The sequence below is a fragment of the Lygodium microphyllum genome, chromosome 4 (assembly GCF_053477565.2).
Source record: "Lygodium microphyllum isolate KBCC chromosome 4, Lygodium_microphyllum_v1.1.10, whole genome shotgun sequence".
In the NCBI taxonomy this organism is placed as follows: domain Eukaryota; kingdom Viridiplantae; phylum Streptophyta; class Polypodiopsida; order Schizaeales; family Lygodiaceae; genus Lygodium; species Lygodium microphyllum.
In genome coordinates, this window is record NC_141138.1 from 49,757,480 (window position 1) to 49,778,810 (window position 21,331).

General features: G+C 46.0%; 1 protein-coding gene across 1 annotated transcript in view; it reads right to left on the minus strand.

Moving 5' to 3' along the window:
• The window catches only part of LOC148037017 (uncharacterized), a 167,790-nt gene that overhangs the window by 125,143 nt on the left and 21,316 nt on the right, over nucleotides 1-21,331 (minus strand). The window contains exons 3-7 of the mRNA XM_087675957.1: nucleotides 12,560-12,755; nucleotides 12,400-12,468; nucleotides 12,024-12,130; nucleotides 11,839-11,899; nucleotides 687-746 (exon numbers count right to left, since the gene is read on the minus strand). Of these exons, the coding sequence (XP_087532083.1) occupies nucleotides 687-746; nucleotides 11,839-11,899; nucleotides 12,024-12,130; nucleotides 12,400-12,468; nucleotides 12,560-12,755 (493 nt within the window). The remainder of the gene's footprint in view (nucleotides 1-686; nucleotides 747-11,838; nucleotides 11,900-12,023; nucleotides 12,131-12,399; nucleotides 12,469-12,559; nucleotides 12,756-21,331) is intronic.

A 21,331-nucleotide genomic window follows, 5' to 3' on the forward strand; every position in this document is an offset into this window, starting at 1 on the left:
TACAGCAATTCAGTCTCATATTTATCTTGGTGTGATGGGAAATCCCTGAACACAGCAGACCATGTATACGTGATCCTAGTCTGACTAGGCATCCTGGATTTAATCTCTTCACAGCTTAAGATGATATCCACTCACTCAAATGACTGAGATAAAATTAGGAAGTGGCAACACATCAACCGAAGGCTGTGCAAAACAACCAAGCTTACTTTGCAAAGATGCTGACAGCCATAAAGCTAATGAGGATTAACAGTACAAAATGTACACAATAGGACCATCCAATACATGCTTCAAAAACCTGGCAGGTTCTTAGAACAGTAAACAGCTGCTCAGGCTGACTCAAGGAAGAGTGCAACAGTGGGGCAACTGTGTGTGAGGAATACCTGTACAAGAGGTGCAGTTTACAGATAAATAAGCATTGTTCTAGACAGTAGCTGCCCAACACTGGTTGAGAATTAACAAACATGGCAGTAGCTTGCAAGTTGCAACCCCACCTTATTGCAAGTGACTTGAAGACCACACATATTTATACGCTTTAATCACAGGATCTCTGATTGTCACTTGCTTCTGAAATTGCATTCAAGGTAAGAAATCTAAAACATACAGAAGCAGAAACCTTCCAAAAAAAGGTACTTCATGTCCTTCAGCAACAGACAAGATGAATTGCAGAAATTACTCTAATGCCATACCTTGGACATATCCCTGTGGAAATTAACGCGGCTTGGAGATGCATATACAGTCTTGGAAACCTGTACAACAAAGTAAAACTGAAATTAATATTTAATTATGAAAAATGCTAGTAAAACCATTTGGGAAGGTTGCCACTTGTCAAAAATGCCCATGCAAGACTGAAAAACGTCTTGAGACTGGAAAGAGGCATTTTTATAAATTCGGCCTGCAAGAGAGAGGAAGGGGAGGCTGCTGGTCTGATTTGCAACTATCAGAGGACCTTTTGAGGCAGCCAGGGTTAAAAGAAGACCAATCACCAGCAAGAGACAGCATCTACAGGCTATTGAGGTAGGGCAGCAGCAATAAATGATTGATTTTCAAGAGAGAGGAAGGGGAGGCTGCTGGTCTGATTTGTAACCATCGGATGACCTTCTGAGGCAGCCAGGGTTAAAAGAAGACCAATCACCAACAAGAGACAGCATCTACAGGCTGTTGAGGCAGGGCAGCAGCAATAAATGACTGATTTTCTTCAATTCTTTGCATCTACATGCTGTTGTGGCACACGCAACAGCTGCACTTGACTGATTTTCAGTCATTCTTCACAACAAAACTCTGAATTTTCTCTCTCTACAACTTTCCCTCTCATCTCCCAACCATCTCACAGCATTGCTCCGAAGATCTCACCATTTGGACCCTTGGAGGCTGAGAAATTGCAAATTTCTTTGCTGTAAACCCTAATTTACAGTAAATTAGGATTTAGCAGCAGCCTTGGGAAGCATGCCGAAAATTGGAAGCTCCAAGACTTGGATTCAACAAGGCTGAAGGTGAATTTCAGCTGAATTCAGGTGGAGGACTAGCCAGCCATTGAATTTGGGGCATTTCCATCGTCTATGAAGTGGGTGAAGGCCAATCGAGTGCCTGAATCAAGGAGCAAAATAGATTGAAGACTTACTAGTCACTTTGGACAACAAGGATAGTTGAAATACCAAAAGGGATTGGGAGAATCCCATTGTAGGTCAACTTTTCCTTCAACAAAGCTAAAGAAATATCGAAAGGAGCGCCAATTTTGGGGCCAATCAGGTGTGCCTTGTGTCCAAGATCAGTAGGTAAATTTGTATTTTTAGATTTGCATTTATTGTTTGCTGCTAATTAAGTTGTAATCAGGGATTTACCACCCTATCCGAGGAGGAAGGCTGGTTGCAACTTCCCTGTAATCTATAATTCTCATTGTACTACATATGAAGATGCCCTCGTCTTCACATCAGAAAACTTGTATGATACTCTAATCTAATTCACTAACCAATTCTCTTCATGCCCTGATCCCGCCTTTATTACCACTTGTAACTACCTTAGATTGCTTAGGATACTCCTTAAGCAAGACCCCACCCTGCAGAAGCGCGGCCTCCCAATGCTCCATTTTGATCCTAATGCTATAAATAGTTGCGTGATGGCTCAACTAATGATGCGAGCCACTCTATTGCCTTCATTTTGCTTAGCCCTACCAGAGGACATGAATGGTAGCTGCTTCACCCGCTACAATCATCCATTTCTCTCCACCACCACCCTTCGAGTATGCCTAAACCTCAAAGGGTATCTTCAAAACCGCCAATTCCTTAATAAATCTATTAAGCTCCCTTCTCCACCTCACTCCAATGGCAAAAATTAAACTTCTGTCACGACTATGTAACTTTATTATTATTATTATATGTTTTTTAAAGAAAGAAAGAAAAAAACAAATAAACAAACAAAAAGCAAAAAAAGGAGCAAAGGAAGAGAAAACGGAAAAGATATCACATGTCGTAACCGCAAGTTGTACATCCACCACAACCACTGCACCTAGGGATCCTCAAGTTAGGTGCATCCGATGGCCCCAGCCGGCCAGCTCCGTTTCTAACCCCCTAGCCTCATTTTGATCCCTCACTTCCTGCTTAGGACACATCAAGGGCAAGACACACCCAGGAAGGTAAGACCTCTCACCCTAAGCTCCATTCCACTAGCATGTGAACAATGCACCACACAACAATGGCACACACCTACACGCAATGCACCTTTCTTTTCTTTTCAGATACAACCGAAGACCCCACCACCAGCTTAAGCAAACCCATCATCCATGCAATGCCCTCTCCATCCTACGCCATGTGCCATCAAGCACAGCACAACCAACCAAGGGATGGACGCAACAGCCACAATCAGAAAGTGAATGAAGGAGCTCATGGGAAACAGCGCAGGCGAACTCAGCTAGTCAAATGATGGATCCATCTAGCATCATTTTCAGTTTCAAAGATGGACCCACCCCTCAACCTCCCTCCAACACCAGGGATCATATCCAATGCAAGGGCCTTTCAGTTCCATAAATCCCTCCAACACCAAGGATCATATCCAACGCAATGGCCTTTCAGTTCCATAAATCCCTCCAACAGGTCCATAAATCCCTCCAACACCAAGAATCATCTCCAACTCAAGGGCCTTCAAATTCCATAAATCCCTCCAATACACCTCCCAACACGGCTTGTATACAAACTCAAAAAGCCACTTGGCTACTCCAACAGCACAGTCCGACTTACCACCCAACAAGTACCATGGGACTGGCACTCAACTAGAAGGGGGATAACGTTAACCCTCAAACGAACAAGGTGGAAAATCCAAAAAAATCTAAAGCAAAAGACAAAGTCAAGGAAAAAGCGGAATGAAGAACGAAGGCACGCCAAGAAAAATCGAGAAACACGAGAAGTATGAAAAAGTCCTAAATCAAGGAGAGGCGCTCAAGAAAAAGCACAAGTCAATACTTTTGTAAAAGAGCGCAAGACGCAACATGATTTATTTTAAGGGCGCCAGGCTCTGACATGTGCAAATTGTAAATGTAGATGGGCCGTAGGAAGGAAGATAGGAAGATAGGAGAACAATGGAAAAAATGGCCTAAGCTATGGCCGGCCATGTAAAAAGGGGATGACCGCCCAAATGAGATTTAAAGCTTTGTATATAGAGTTCAAAAGATGAATGAGAGAGCTCATTCTTTGGTGTGTGAAAAAGTAACCTCTTCTTTTTCTCTCCTTCTCTTCCCTTTGCTTGCTTGTGTGTGCTTGAGGAAGGGAGTGTGAGAGTATGAGGGAGTGAGCGTGTGAGGGTGAGGAATCAAGGACGTGAAGCTCTCCACCATCTTCTCTCTTCTTCTCTCCTCTTCCCTTCTCTTCTCTTGTCTCACGTGGGGCTATGAAGGATGAAGCTTGGAGGTGGAGGTTTGAGGATGCTTGAGCTTGCATCAAGAATCATGGAGCTATCGGAGTGCTTGCGAGGGAAAGCAACTCAATCGGGCATCAAGGTAAGCTCACTAAACTCCTAGAGAAGGATAACGCTTCGGCTATGTGAGAGGTAGCCATTAGTGCTCGCTTGAAACACTTGAACAATAAGCGGTCCGTGGGTCTTGGCGGTAGAGCTCATGCTCGCCTCTACATCCTCTACTCTCATTTTCGCACATATGCTTTTGGCATCTTCTAGAGGGATGTCTCCCTCTTTCCATCCAACCACCTGGACATGTAGAGCTCTAATATTCTGTAACATTCTGAGTTAGCACGCGTGAACCCTCTTTATAGCCATAAGGATAATTTCTTTAAGGCAAATTTTTTTAATTATTTCCCCTCTCCTCCAGCCGACTGTCGAGCTGGAGGAAGAGGGAAATAGCATGTGGAAGCAAGCTCCTTGCTGGAGCTTGCTTAGGCTATGGGGCATGCCCATCGACGCGTGGGGGAGGGAGGATCTTATCCCCTCCCCCTATTTAAATCATGGCTGCCGGGAGAGGCTGGGAGGCTGCCGTGAACACCTTAAGGGAGTGCTGCCGCCTGTCATGAGAGAGAGAGAGAGAGAGAGAGGATTATTATGCCGTGCTGCTGACAGTAGTCGTGAGGGAGAGAGGGATTGAAGACGCCGTCCTGCCACCATTCGATTGCCAACGGGGTTGCAGCCTGGAAAAGAAAAGGAGGCACTGCGGATTGTCGCCTAGGGGGGCCGCTGTCATCCGTCTGCCACGATTCAACTGTCATTCGTCATGTCGGCTGCCACTTTCTGTACCCCCCCCCCCCCCCCCGGTGCTCTCTAGAAGCTTCCAAAGCTTCTAAGGGGGGGACTCTATAAGCCCCCTTTCCCCCCCAAAGTTTCATTGAAAGGCCTTAAGTGGTCATTAAGGTCCTCTTCCTCCAAGCGTGTTTTTAAATCCCCCTAAGGGCCCCCTTAGGCCCCCTTTTTCCTATAGTCTTTAAGACTACCCCCCCCCCCCCCCCCCAAACTGAAATTTTCCTCTAAGAGCTCCCTTAGGCCCTTTCCCACCCCCTCAAAATTCCTCCCTAAGGGATCCCTTAGGCCCTTTCCCCCCAAAAGCTTTTACCCTAAAAGCCCTTTTTCTCCCCCGTATCTCAAATCCCCCTAAGAGCCCCCTTAGCCCCTTTTTTTTTCCCCATGCAAAAATACCCCTTTTAGGCCCTTTCATACCTTGTTTCCCCCTCCACACCCCCCCCTCCCCCCCACACGTAAAAGAAAAGAGGGTGTTAAGGGTTGTTTTTGTGACACCTTCTTTCCCCATACCAAAAGCCTCGTAAGGGTCTTTTACACTTTCCATTTTCCCTTTTCTTGTAAATTGTTAAAAGGCCATTAAGCCTTCCCCATGGCTTTAATGAGCCCTACTCCACTGAGGATTTTAAAATACCCCCTTTTCGGATTTTGAACCCTTTCCGTGGTTTCTCCCCTCCTCCACAAGTAACCCTTCAAAGAGCTTCTACGAAAGGAAAGAACAAAAGACTCATAAAGTACGGTGGAATTTCAAAAAGGAGTTGCAAAGTTGCATCCACGACAGAAAGCCTGCATTCGCGATGCCTCCTAAGAAAGCCCAAGGCGCAACCGCAGGAGGATCGTCTCCTAGCATCCACGTGGACATCTCACCACAAGTCCAAGTTTTCCTTCCTAATTTTTATTTGGTATTGCTATAATTGTGCGAGGATAATTGTTGGAAATAGGATGCATTCTTCGTCTTAAATGCTTTAGAAAATTGATATGCATTTAGTCCATATTTACAAAAACGGAATTAAGATAGTACACTCTGTTTAGGCATGGAAGTATAAAATTGCATGTCACATTATTAGGCCACATATCTTCTTCGCAATAAGTCATCATGGGAAGCGCTAATAACCCATAGGGAATTGCAAGGCATGAAATGTTTCTTACGTTGCATAACTCTAGTCAATTATCGTTTTTTCAAATGCATAATTACTAGTAAAAGGTTGCTTGTTTAGTGTGAATCTTGTTCACAAGTTATAGGATGATTAGTTGGAATTAGATTATAACCTAACCTATGCTTGATCTTAAATCGATAAGTTAAGGTTGAAAATCAATTTACGCGTAGACAATGAGTCATGTATTTTGATAGCGTAATTATCTTCGAGAATTAAACAAATTGGCATAAACCTAAACACCTAAACCCACGGAGTACTCGTTTTAGAAAGAGTTAATTCAATTCCAAAGATCTCACTAGGATTTAATACATGACCTAGTTGCACGTATTGCTAAAACTAAAACTCCTATACCCTAAATACTTGCCCACATTCACCGAATGTAGGGACAACGAAACATATTTGGGAAGTGATTTAGGGTTTGTCCCTAAGAATCTTACTCTAAAAAGATGGAACTTGGAACCCTAGGACTGACGACATCAGCCTAATGTAATTAGGAACAGATTGTTTCGTGACTCCATTTGATGAGTAGAATAGTCTCATAGTTCGATGCGACACTTGTGCAACAAGTGCGGAGTCGTATGATCTTGTGATTGGATTACAAGGGAATGGCGAATTCTCGCAATGAGATTGGCAGATCCTTGTGCAAGTTATCTTGCAAGAGGATGAACAATCATCCTAATATAGTATCTTTCTTGAGTAAAGATAATTGTTTGGAAGCAAAAGACCAGCCGATAAACTGGAATAATCTATGAACTTAAGGTTTGACCAAGTCGGGTTAATAGGGTACGCCCTAACCCAGGATATAGGGGATCTTGCCAAGTCGCAAGTCATCCCGGATCGAGTGTTGAGCGCATTCGAGAGGAAGGATTCATTCCTTAGCAATTTACCAACAATAACGACCAATGAAAATGATTGTGCTTGTTACAGATTTAAGAGCATTGTTTTGCTTTGTTTGATCAATGAATTAAAGGATAAATGGATATCTAATGCTTCAGGTTGAAGGCCTAAAGGGAGAGGCAGCTTCAGTTACCCCCGACTGCCTGCCTGACCCTAACCAAGGGGGTTGTTAACCGCGTCGGGAAAGCGGACCGAACCCGCCACAAGAGGTCTCTCCGTTGAGCGCTACTTGGAGCAGGAGGACGCTTGGGTGCCAGGGGGGGGCTCTGGCCGTAAATCCCTCACCTTCCGAGTCCTGCACAAGAGGCTAACGTGACTGGGGATTGGATCTCGAGGCCTGCATACTAGTCTACGAGCGGAAACTTGGATTAGTGATCCCTGTGGATTGCTAGATAGCCTTTCGACGGATTATGGATAAGCCTACGGGCTGGACTTTCTGAATTTCAAAGATAAATATGATAACCTGTTAATAAGGAACTTGTTTCACATTGCTTTTCTATGTCAGTGATATGATTACATGAAGGAACCAGTGCCTAACAGGCTAATTAAGGCAGCTGATTGATACATATCCAATAAAATGTGCTAGGTAATTAAATAACTAAAACAACCTGAGGAAAGTGCGGTGGATGCGGCCATAGGTCCGTCCTATGGATGGGTGGTCCCGGTTGACTGGGAACTTTTCTCAAAACACAATGAACAGCTGGAAGATCGTCAAAGAACACGAACAACAAAAGCGTTGACCTAGAGTTATGATTGATCCCGATTTACGTTGTTTTAGGGGAACGGAATGCGACTATACCTTATGGCAGAGAGGTTGAGCTTCGCATCCCTCTCGTTTCTCATTCTCCTTGAACCAAGTGTAGCGTGAATCCACTTCGGACCTGGCGTTTCTGCGTAAAGTAGTTCGCTTGGGTTCGACGTTAGTTGCCGTTAGGAAATGACCAATAGGAAAACCCTAATTCAGGTCGGTCCTAAGTGGGAACGGCCGGAATATACTTCCGCTACGTGGCAGACGCGGAGAGTCCTAGATCGCAAACCCCGTAACATTCCATAGGAGTGCCAGGCAGAGCCTTCTAGATATACTTTCCGATGGACTGCTAAGACGTGTCCTGAAGATAACAGGTGGATACGTTACATATTCCTTATTTTCTCCTCTTCAAGTGTTGCATTTACGAACTCTTCCTTCTTTTGCATCCAAGTCTTCTTTGCCACTTTGATCCATTTAGAGTCCTCCGCAGCTTGAGCTTGTGCTTGCTTTACTATGCCTCCCCATGTATTGATCTCCTTCGTCATATGGATTTTCAGCTCATTAATTTCAGTGACCTCCGTGATTTCCCCTTCCTCCTTAAGGAGGTCAAGCTGGTTCTTATAATTAATGATCTCATGCTTCAACTCTTCAATCACCCTGCCATCTCCCATTTATGGCCTCTCACCGCTAGTAAATGTGTGCTTGGGCTCTAATGTCTCTGTATACAAGATGATATCACTATCAATGAAGGTCACCTAGAATAGCCTGCCATCAATCTTCGTGGCTCCGATACAGTTCCACACTACGAACCTCATGTGTAACATACGCAATTCCCCATCATTGGCACTTGTCAATGATAATGATGTGTCTCTCTCTATACATACTGCCCATTTGCCCATCTCACCAGAATCCATAATCTATGGCAAGCATTTCCATTAGTGGGCTACTTGGGCTGGTGTAATTTCATCCTCTAGGTAGGTTTTGCCCCTTAAGAGCCTTCCTTTTCGAAAGAGACTCATCATGACTCCAAATCAGTAAATTTGAGGATGAGGGGTCAACCCTTAACTAGGTTTTTACCCACTCGCCATGCATTTTCTACAATAGATGGGTACTCTACTCCCATTTTCCCACATATGCTTTTGGCATCTTCTAGAGGGATGTCGCCCTCTTTCCATCCAACCACCCGGACATGTAGAGCTCTACTGGCCTTCTTTGCCACTTTGATCCATTTAGAGTCCTCCGCAGCTTCAGCTTGTGCTTGCTTTAGGTTGCCTGCCCATGTATTGATCTCCTTCGTCATATGGGTTTTCAGTTCATTAATTTCAGTGACGTCCGTGATTTCCCCTTCCTCCTTAAGGAGGTCAAGCTGGTTCTTGTAATTGATGATCTCATGCTTAAACTCTTCAATCACCCTATCCCTCTCTTGGAGGCAAGACTTGATGTCCTCCTTCCAAGATGTGAAGTGTGGTTTGATTTTCTTATATATCTCATTCTTCCATTCTTGCATCTTATTGAACGTCTCCTGCCTGATCTGCTGGATAGCTTCATCACGCATGGCCATCATCATTTCTTTGACATTCGGCATTTCATGATCCTGAATTTTACAAACACCTCGAAGCACCTCCATGCCCTTCTACATATGGGAATCTTTCACTTTGTCAATATTGCTCCAGATGACACAGTATTTCTCAATCTTCTCCCCTCTTGTGCAACTTCCGGATGGTGGGGATGCCTTGTTTCTAGACCCCGTCCTGTCTTGCTGGAATCTGATTGCTGCCTGTTTTCTTCCCACAGGTCAGTGTGAAGAACCCATGTCAGAAACTGGGGCAGGATGAGGAACAGGCTACTGAGGCTGGTGGGAGAGGCAGGATGGAAGTGACGTAGGCAGGGCTGGGGCCTGGGGACAGTGGTGCAGGGAAAAAAGGGTGGGAGTGGCAGCAGCTAAGCAGGACTGGGGGCAGCGACACAGAGGGGGAGAAATGGAGGCTGGCACAGGGAACAATGGGGCTAGTGGTGTGGCCAACTGGTTGGCAAGGCAAGGGGGTGGTGGTGGTGGGGGTGGTGCGGGTCGGAGCGGCGGTGGCGGTGGCGGAGGAGATGCAAATGGCAATACATGCCTTTCTAAATGAATCTCTCTCTCTAGAACCCTGTTAAATAACAAGGGGGTTGCTTGACATATAAAAGCTGCTGACTTGACAAAACTTTCAATGTAACTTGATTCTACAGTCAAAACTTTCGTTTTTCATGAAAGTTTCAAATTGGCATCATGCAAGAGCTAGAGGTAGTATAATTAGAGATCATTTTGATTCAAATCTTAGGTAAAGTTTAACTAAACCATTAAATGAATCTCTCATCCTGGTGATAGGGACCATTAGAGAAAGTCTTTCCTTTCACTATGGAGGAAACAACAGATGTGTGAGAGAGGACTCAGATCTTTCTAAGTTCACAAGTTGCTCTCGTCAAAGGATCAAAGTTGGAGATGGCCCTCTGATTCAAAACCTATTACTTGCACAATGGATGTGTGGAGGCACTGAGCTTAGCAAAGGAGGCTCCTATAGAAGTTATAGTGGGGAGAAATCCCTTTCTAGACTAACCATGCAATGTCCATTTGCTTAGATATACCACCATGTTGGAGATGGCACTCTGATTCAAAACCTATTACTTGCACAATGGATGTGTGAAGGCACTGAGCTTAGCAAAGGAGGCTCCTATAGAAGTTATAGTGGGGATAAATCCCTTTCTAGACTAACCGTGCACTGTCCACTTGTTTAGATATATCACCATGTTGGAGTGGAGGATACAAATGTGCAATTCCAAAGTGGCGCAAACTGCTACCCAGCATTGGTATAAACGAGTTTTCACCCAATTTTCTTGGCTTTTGGAGAAGCATGGATGATAGCTTTAGATCTAGGAAGATTTCGCTCTTCCTTTGGTTAGTAGCAATGTGGAGCCTGGCAATTGGCATATGGCTTTATTTAGGTTATGGCAATGTCACATGTAGAGAGCAAGGGGAGACATAGGGGCACTGTTTGTGGGAGAGTGATTTGGGGGACAGCAGCTTGGGTCATGGACAAATGCCCTACATGTGGATTGAGGATTTTTAGGGGAGCTAGTCCTTTCTCATGCATGATCAGCAATTAAGCATAAGAGATTTTTCATGGACAGTAGACTGAGAGGCATTGTCACAGATGGGACTTGATCCCTACTATTATTGTTTATGGGTTGTACCATGGACTTGCCGAGGTTTTCAACACATGCCTTACTTTAGAGACTGTCTCCAAGATTAGGAGAGAGATTGTCCACTCTCTCTACAAGAGATGGAAGAGACTACAGAGTGATTATAAAGACATGAGGAGGAGAGATGATTTTCTTCAGAATTCGAACTCCAGCACCTTCTTTCATTTAGAGTCATGTATGGTTTGGCATCACAGACCACATGATTGGCTGTTCATTCAGCACTTGTACTAGACTGCCTATTGAAGCCCTATATTGGGCTTATTCCTCAGGAAGTCTTTTCTGATGTGTCTACTTAGTGATTTCTCTTTCCTTAGAGGGAAAATTTTGCAAGTTTTGAAAAATTACTGAGGCAAGGAAATGAAATCCATCAAACACCTGCCATCCCAATGTTCAACTGAGCGGTTCACCTCATGGTCAATGGACTATGGACAATATTCACCTCATGGGCCATGGACAATTTACAACAATTGGGAAACCTGATAGATAATGGCATTAATCAAGCGTTACGAATATAAACATTCATCTTTGAAATCCACCATCAGAAAAGGAGTTCAGGCCTCGTTTATGGTGAAGCTTTTTAAGAAAAGGAACATTAACTCCATCGTGGGGCAAAGAGCAGAGAGACCAAGCTAGATTGGGTGGCACTTCTTGGGAAGTTTCGAGCCTCAGGCTGAATAGGATAGAATGGGGTTGTGAGACCAAACTTAAGAGAAGATCAAGTGCATGAGGTGAGTAGGAATAGACATGGAGAGTGGTCAAAGTCCAATACAAGGAACTTAGCGTCAGACTTGCTGTAAAACACAAATGTTCAAATTGAGAAAAAACTAGGAACTCCCAAAAATGACATATTGCATTCAAGAAAGGCATTGATCATACAATGTCCTTTTCTAATGTCGGCCTGATGTGTATTTGCATTTCAATGTGACATTATCAATGTATTACTTTTAGCATGATCTGAATGATCTGCTGAGCAGTAAACAGGATACAAACTAACAAACATACTAATAAAAATGTATAATCAAACTATGCACTCCTTGAGCTTAAATAACAAGAAAAAACAGCTTTACTCACTTTATAGACTGGAGCCACTTGCAAGGTGCTGGTCCTCTGCTGATTCTGCAAAACTTCACGACTGCTTGTATATCAAGTTCAAAAAAGACACTGTCAGCTCATGAGTTAACATAAACTCTACAGCTGATGACAAGTTTATTGGTTGAAAAAGTCAATCTCTATCCAAGTATTGAAAGGAAAGTTGCCTGCAGACAGCCACAGTCAATGTATATGATGTATGGGCAATCAGGTTAAGGTATAAGGAGCGACGCCAGTCGACTTCCCAATCACTTTCACCAACAACTTTTTCAAGCTGCTTCACAATCAGAGCCATGGATCAGCTCATCAGTAACTCACGTGAACAACTTTATCAAAACCAAAAATACCAGTCCGCAACCAGTGACCCTTTGAAACCCCACCCCCAAAAAACCAACTTTCCCAATCCAAAAATGACATAAACAAAAAGGCCAATTTTTTAATCTGTTCTGAGTACAAGCAGTTCGTATGACACTTCCACTCAACCATCAACTTTAAAAGACACACAAATGGAGTGAGAGCATGATGCTAACTGAAGTAGCTTACTTGCGGGGCCCATCTACGAACAAAGTAAGGTTGGATATTGGCTTGCTCATTGAACAGGCCGAACCCATGCTGTCATTAGACATCCATTTGAATTTCCATGAAAAAGTGCAAAACAAAGTTTCCAAATCAAAATTCAAGAGATAAAGCTTTTGAACAATACCGTCTGTCGAACAAAGAAAACAAGATCGTCATCTTGAGGAGTCTTTAACTTAGTCATACCCCTCACAAAAAACATATCCACTAACTCACGCCAAAATCGCATATCTAGCTGATCTTCAGCTCCTCCAATTATGCCTGCATTTGCTGAGCTTTTCAAAAAACTGGAATGCTTCCGTACAATGCTGAGCAGCTCAAGCCTGTAGGAAACAGCCCATCTCATATGTGCATGTGTGTACATTGGAATTTAGAAATAATGATTTCTCAAGACACATAAGTTAGAGGGACATAACAGAAAGAAGCCCAAAGTATCTCCAAGTGATGAGACGAAAAATATCATTATGTGTTAATTACCAACCTTTTTTTGGCAAAAAAAGGTGTGGCTAATTATATTACTTAAAAGAAAATACAACTGAATACAAATGCTCAACAGTCTAGCTAGAGCTGAATGCAAATCAAATCACATGTATACAATGCCTATCACGGGGGACTGGGGGGGATTGGGAAAGAGGGCATGGTGAAGTGTAACTACTAACACCACTAGGGTTTGTCATCCTACAGGTGAAAAGGAGCATTGTTGTATGATGATGTCTAGGCGTGCCCTTTGAAATTGAATGAACAGCCCAGTCTGCAGCAACCATCACTTAGATTTTAAGAGCAACAAGTACTAAACATGCAAATTAGCATAGCATACTACTGATAGTAATGTAGATACATTATGTAGCCATACATGCTGAATTGATTTTCTAAAAAGATCTGCTAACCTGGGACAATTCAAGATGATGAATGGGGTGTTCAAGATAGCATTTTCTCCCAATTATCTTCCTACAAACATCCTTTTTATTTGGTGAGCCCAAGTGTTATTGAGCCAAAATGAGAAAACAAGCTCCTTAATCTCTTCTGTGATGATGCTTTTGTGTCCTTTTCAGTGACAAGAATCCCACAATAGTTGTCCATTCTTGGTAGCGATCAACCTAGAACGTGCACCATACAAGTTCCTAACATGAATGTTTAAAGCCCTAGCCATTGCACAAAGATTCAATTGGGATACTTCAGCATTGGTTCATAATTCTTGGTTCATCAACATAAGCATGGTGGACCTCCTCACAAACAACTCTTCACACGATCGAGGTGGTTTCATCAAGTTTAGGCTGCATTATACTTTAGATACAATGGCTTCATTAATTTCTGCATTAGACTTTGGTTGAAACTTTTCCATACAAGGTAGAAGGCAAAACCACTCAAAGTTGTCCCTTCTTACTGCTACATCCATGCCATATGTGTCATTCAAAAACAAATTCAATAGATCTTCTGCCACTGCCTTTCATTTTGGCTTGCTAACATCAATGTCATCCTCTTGCACTCTTTTTGCAACCACCTTATTGGTATGCCTTTTCCTATCCACCTCATACTGACATATAATCTTATATGAAAAGGAAGAACCTATAGTAGAGGCTTAAGATACATATGTACCGCGGGCTGAATCCATAACCTTGACACTGATCAAGAAAGGTAGATGTGTTTTGAGCTTTGTTTGCTCATTTGACATTCGACTTTTGCCCCAATGGGAGCCACTACTTTGACACTTGGATATTACATTAAGCATTTGGTTACGCAGTTGAGCTTGAGGGTCTTCCAGTGAGACTATGGGACTTGGTGGCATGTGCATGCTCTTGTCATGCTTTATGTACGCAGTTGATGCTTAGTGGGCTAATCCCGACATTCCTCTTGGGCTGGCACCTATCTCTATCACAATGTTGTCGGTGATGTATGCATCTTGGTTGGTTATGTATTGAGCTTCCGGTACATTGCTCAGTCCATTGTGACTTTAATTGGTCTCTTCTATTACCCGTGAGACCCACTCTATGCATGATTGTTATGCCTATAGGGTGTATCTCACTCTAACACACTGATTCTTTGACAGTTCTCAGTGCCATTCGCATATTCACTCACTGCTAGTTGGAGCCCTAGCAGTTGTAGTTTGTCTTATATCACTGATTGCCATCTTTGGCATTATTTTCTCACTGTTATACTTCTACCAATGAATTAATCACCTCAACATATATAACAAGGATATTTACAGCAGGAGGTGACGCTTCTATATTAAAAATAGCCTTTTTGGGATAGTATCAAGTTCAAAATAACCTTATAATTTTGACAAGCCACTACACCAAGGTCCCTTTCCATGGTCTCAAAGGACCTCTATGAGGAAAATACCTTCGCAGGAGACAACTGAAGCATAAGGGAGTAGTTGTAGAGACAAAGACAAAGACCATTGTTTTACTGCTGTGAGCACCCTATTGTAGAAAGAAAGAAATATATATTAACATCTTCTAAGGCAGAAATCAGCCTACGAGACAAAATCATGTACAATGTTGATCATCACTAGACATCAAAATGTGACGTGTTGGAAGATGGTCAATGATATACTATGGCCAAGGTGGTGTACAAGACAAAATAGTGCTCATAAAGGGATACTGTGGGAGGATGAGATAGTACATGTCTAGCTGTGTGGCTAAATTATACTCATATATCTAGTTCCACCCGATTAGGATCAGTGAGTAGAGTATGTCATACATCTCGGATGAAATAGTATGACGGTAGCATCTAGATTGGACACTAACTCTATCAGTTGCTGCTCTGTCGCGAGCGAATTGCCCTCATCTCTCTCTAATGTAGCATATGTGTTTGGTATCCCTATATCTGCAGGCGGCATGCCACTCTGACCTCCTTCACTCTCTGCACTGTCACCCCTCTTTGTGTAGCTGTTGTGTGTGTGGTCACTGTCTGGAAAAAATCAGTAAGCTCTAACTAACACCCCCCTCTCTGTGTAGTGCTAGCCTATAGTAGCAATGTGCAGAGCTTCTAAATCTCCACTAGAAACTGGCCCAAGTGGCACTAGTGTGGGGACTCCATAACTAGTCTAAGCAAGGTGTCTCCTCCAAATAGTGTAGGGTATCCAGCTCGGTGTAGACTCTGCATCTGCAGATGTAGTGCTCCTCGCTCTTTACCTCTTCATGGCATAATCTACAAATTGCTTAACTCTAGGGATATGGGCTTCTTTCCCAGTCTCAATCTCAAGCTGGTGAGAGGATGCCCTAAGTTGGCCAATGGCTACCCACCTCTCATGTGGCATGTATACATCTAGAGAGAGAAAGAAAGAAAGAAAGAAAGTTATATTAACGTCTTCTAAAGACCAAAACTGGCCTATGAGACAAACTGTGATACAACTGAGGAGGTCCAGCTATCCAAAATAAAAGTGCTGAAAGAAAAGCTAAAAACTGGAAACTGAAAATACGGTGTTGTGAGTGTGATAAGTGTCGTGTATGTGTATGTGCGTATGTAGCTCTGGTACTCCAGATAATGGTTACAAAAGGGAAACAAATATCGGCTGTGATAGGGGAACAACTGTCGGCTGTGATAAAGTGGTGCGATGTGTATATGTAACAGATGCAGGGAGATATACTATCCTGGGATGTAGTAGCAGTCGTCAAAGTCACTAATAGCAGGTGATCCCTCCTGGATGCAGGATGTGGTACATCGGTGGTGGAGAAAGAGCAAACTGGAGATCTGAGATCCAATGTGTCGAGTGTCGTCGGATCTCAATCTGCTGTCGATGTAGATCAAGAATCCTCCGGATCTCCTATCGGTGTGGCTGTGGCGTCCGAAACCCACGGATCCTCGTGCGGCGTCGGGTACGCTGGTCCTCAGCCTGCTGTAGTGTGAGCCCGGAGGTCTGGCTGGAGGCTGGTACAGTAGCTCTCACTTTGTCTATCTAAAAGAACTGTGTAATAGTCGTCTGGGTGGGCCCCAACCATGGAGAGAGAATTTCCCAACCATGGAAAGAGAGAGAGAGAGAGAGAGAGAGAGAGAGAGAGAGAAAGAAAGAAAGAAAGAAAGAAAGAAAGTTATATTAACGTCTACAACAGGCCAAGTTGGCCTATGAGACCAAAATGTTGCATACAAATGTCTGGGAGATTTCAAAAGTCCCAGTGAAGCTAACATTTATGCTATGTTGAACTAAATTGAGTAGGTACAAAATGATATCTGGACTAGATACAATCTAGAGGTACTCCCAGTGCGGTGTGGAACTGCTCCTGGGGTGTTCGTCCCGCATGGGTCAGTCTAGCATGGAGAGGCTAAAGCGGCGAGGCAGGGCCCTCCGATGGCGGCGTAGTATCCCTTGTATCTTCAACCAGTGTCTTCTGCGGGAACGGGGGCCGGCGAGGCGTAGTCGCCGGGCTTTACCTCTCGCTGTGGCTATTTCTAAGGTGGTCCCCGGGGGCCGGGAGACCGGTTGGGCTGGTGGGGCCTCCGTGGTGGGGAGGGTAGCTGGTATTTGGTAGAAGTCGTTGAGTGTGCGTTGGTTGGTGGCTCCTTGTCTTTGCTCCGTGGTTCGTAGGAGGTGGTCTCTGTGGCGTCGTATTTCCAGTAGAAAGAGCCCCAGGCATCTCTGGTCTTTGAATTCCATCACCTTGGAGAGTGGTCCAAATCCTTCGCTGAATAGACAGTGGAAGCGTCCCCGGATTTCGTAGTACACTGGGCATCTACAGATATAGTGTTCCTCTGTCTCTGGCTCGAGATGGCAGAGCTAATAGATTCGGTCTTCTGGGGGGAGGGGGTTAGCCCCGTATCTGCCCGTTTCGACCCGTAGTTGGTGTGAGGACGTGCGGATCTGTCCGATGGCACTTCTGACCCCGTGAGACAGGTGTGTGTCCATGTAGCTTGGACGGGTGATGAAGCCGTCCGGGGAGATATGCAGGAAGTGTTCTCGGTAGAAAGCCTTCTTGGTTCCTAGTTCCGATGTGGGGGTCACCCATGTCCTGGCGGTGTCTGTCTGGATGATATCCATTCTGGTGATGCGATTTACCTCCTCTCAACTGAGCTCCAGGTGTGGGCAGTCTAGGCTGTATTGTAGTGGGGGAAGGTGGTCCATGTGCAGGCCATGGAGCCGTAGCCAGGTCTCTGTTCGGGCATACCAGCACTCAGTGTCCCCTTGTGTTGCTAGCTGTTTGGATGACTTCAGGGCGAGTCTGGGGTACCGGTGCCGGGGCAAGTCCCATATTCGGCGTAAGAAGGTCACGGTCTGGAAGAGGGCCTCAGCCACGAGGGGCGGTGCCCCCAGCTCTGCGCGGATGATCTCCTGTGGTACGGAGGGCTTGCTTCGGATCATCCGTGAGATCATAAGTACTAGGGGTCTCTCCATCTGGTCCCATCCCTCATAGGCGGCCTCCTCCTCAGGCAGTGGCTGATCCTGTGGGGCCCTCCGCGTGTGGTAGAGATTGGACCCCCATATGGGAGCCCCGTACAGGAGGGTTGGTGTGACCAAGGTGTCAAAAAGCCAGAGTTTTGTCCGGGGTTCCTGGAACTGTATGCGGGCACATTGGTTCTCCATTGACCCGAGGGCTGCATAGCCTCGGGTTAGTCTATCTTCCGCGGCTTTTCTCAGGGTAAATCTCGGTCCAGAGAATGTAATCCCCAGATAGACGTATCTTTGGACCACGTCCACGGTTTCTCCACCGTATGTGAAGGGGGGTACCGGCCGACGGAGCCATTGGGTTGACGTGTTGAACACCATGACCTTGGTTTTCCCCAGGTTCACAGTTAGATCTTTGTCTTGGCAGAAGGCCTGTAGTGCTTCCAGTTGGCGCTACAGCCCTTCGGGTGTGCTGGAGATGAGGACTATGTCGTCCACATATAGTAAGATAGGTATCAGTGTCCCTCCCACGCTCGATCCCACCTCGCCCAATCTATCTATGTACTCTCAAAGAACAGATGGCACAATGGATTGGCCATAACCAAGGATGGACTATGTGGATCTAGTCCATAGAATCACTAAAGTATCCTCATGTTCACCACCTAACATGCCAACAAATAATATCCTACCATATCATCAAGGCACGTAGTGGATGCCAATTCTCATATAGAGCTCGACATCTCAATACTCCCCCTTGAGCTCAGCATGAGCTCATGAACTCATAGCATAGTCCTAAAGTGTTGAAGCTTCTATTCGGCAGCTGAGGTGTGTAGTGTGCCCGCCAACTGTGCTGTGACCTCCTCCAGGGGTGCGTGGGGGTTCATTTCTTGCAGGCTCCAATAGAGATGGTCGGAGTATGCGCTCGCAGTTAGCCTGGTAAAGTGGTACCTAGGGAATCTTGGGGGGTTGCTTGCTGGGGGGGTTAGGTCATACCTGCAGGTTATGTCAAATTGTAGGTATGCATGATCGGCAGCCACTGCGAGTGGGCGAGGTGATATTTTAAAGGATTGGACGTCGAGGATAAGTGATAGAGGGCCGAGGATATAGTCCACTGTGCTTGCTCCCAGTTTCTGTGTGGGTGTTCCATGTGCCCCCCGTCCGATGCAATTGGCCGCGTGCTTGTGTGGGAAGCATGTGAGGGCATCCGACCCGGGCCACGTTGAGGATGGCCAGTCCATGTGCCCCCCCTAACGCCAGTAGGTGTTCGCCATATTCGGTGCACTCAGCTGTGTCCTGTGACGCCCGGTTGAATCCTATCTCCTCCGATGCAATCTCTTTGTACATGTGGTCTTCGCTCTCGAAGAAGGGGGTCTGCCTTTGTGCTGTGCGTGCGTTGAAGTCTCAAGGCAACATGACATTCCCCAAGCTGGAGTAGTGCATGATATCTTCGTACAGTGGTAGGTATAGTGACTCGCCCTTCTGTGGTGCGTATGGGAAGTGTGCTAGTGGGAAATAGCACACCGCCATGTATATGTCTCAGGGGCGATCTGTGTGTATCCGGATCCACATGAACCGGGCTTCCTCATCTTTCCGCATGACTTGCACCATGGACTGTAGCTCCTCCCTGTACAACACAGCCACCCCTCCGGACCCTCGGGTCCCTCCTTTTGTTCGGGCTCTAGGGCGGCATGCCGTCTCCCATCTATATCTCCTCACTTCTGGTAAGTAGGTGCCTGGGCTTTGGTGGGTTTCTGTGTAGAGGACGATGTCCTTGCCGGTGAAGGTCTCTTGGAATAATCCTGCATCTATCTTCATAGCTCCGTTGCAGTTCCACACTGCAAAAATCGGGTGGGTCTCATAGGCCGCGCCCCGTCATTGGCGCTTATCTGTGATGATGACCCGACCATCTCTGTATACTGCCCATTTTCCCGCTTTGCGAGCCTCCAAGATCTGTGGCATGCATTCTTTACGGTGTGCCACCTATGCGGGTGTGAGGTCATCCTCCAGGTAGACTTTTTCCCCTTTTAGAGTTGTCCTTTTAGAGAGGAAGGCTCGTCTGGATTCTAAGTTGGCAAATTTGAGGATAAGAGGCCTTCCCTTGGTAAGGTCTTTCCCTACACGCCATGCATTCTCCACTATTTGAGGGTCCTCTACTCCCATCTTTCCACATATCTGTTGGGCATCTGCCAAGGGGCTATCCCCTTCCTTCCATCCGAACACCCGGATGTGGAGTGCTCTAAGCTTTCTCCTTTTCTCCTCCTCTAGTGCTGCATTCACAAACTCCTCCTTTGTTGGCGACTTCTTGGCTACCTCAATCCATTTGGAGTTCTCGGCCACTTCAGCTTGTGCTTGTTTCACTATATTCGCCCACGTGTTGAGCTCCTTTGTTACTTGTGTCTTCAGCTCGTTGATCTCGGATTGCACCTTGGTGGGCGTTGTTTCGGTGATTTCTCCTTCCTCCTTCTTGAGTAGGTCCAGCTGGTTTCTATATTCATCGAGCTCATGCCTCAGTTCTTCGATCACCCTGTTTCTCTCCTGGAGGGACGTTTCAATGTCCACCTTCCAGGAGGTGAAGTGTGATGTGATCTCGGCGTAGATTTCGTTCTTCCATTCTTGCACTTTCGTGCTTATTTCCTCCTTGATTTGGTGTGCAGTTTCCGCGCACATTGCTGCCATGATTTCCTTGATGTTGCTGATATCTTGGTCATGCACCTTGCATACATCTCGGAGGGCCTCCATGTCTTTCCTTGTGTGGTAGTCTGTCACCTTGTCAATGCTACTCCAAATCGCTGAGTATTTCTCATTCTTCTCCCCCCTTGTGCGGCTGCTTGGTGACAGGGATGTCTTGTTCGAGCCCATCCCTTCCTCACGGTTCCGGGGCTTGCTCAGGGGATGTGGGCATCCGGCCTCATTGTGGTTGCGGATACGTGCTGCGTGGTGGTGGGAGGTGGCGGAAAAGTTGGGTATGGGTAGGGCTAGTGGCGGTGGGGTGATATGGGTGCCGAGGCCGGGGTCTGCGAGGAGAGGAGAGATGGCGATTGCTCCTATCGAGGGAGCAGGGAGGGCGATGGCCGGGGCGGGCTGGCGTGCGTGGTCCGGCAACTCGGACGGTATGGTCTGGTCGTCGACTTGGACAAGGCGCGTGGTCACGTGGAGAGGGGGGCGTCCGATTGTGCGACTCAGACGAGGGACTGGTGTCCGAGTCGGATGAGGGCGGAGACTCGGACGAGCGTCGTCCGATTGTGGAGATTCGGACAGTTTAGTCCACGTGGCAGTGTCCGAGTCGGACGAGAGGGCGTCCGATTTTCAGTGGACTCGGACGGGATTGTGGGGGGAACTCGGACGAGGGCGGGGCTTGGACGAGAGACATCCCAATGTGGGGGGAACTTCGGATGAGATTTGAGGGGGGGGGGGGGGGGGGGGGGAACTCAGACGGGGGCTAATCTCGGACGAAGGCGGGCGCTGATCTCGGACGAGGGCGGGACTCAGACGAGGGACGCGGACGCGAGGAGAGACGGGCGATGATGGGGTGCTGACAGGGCAAGAGAGAGGGAGAGAGAGATGGTCCGCCTCACCTAC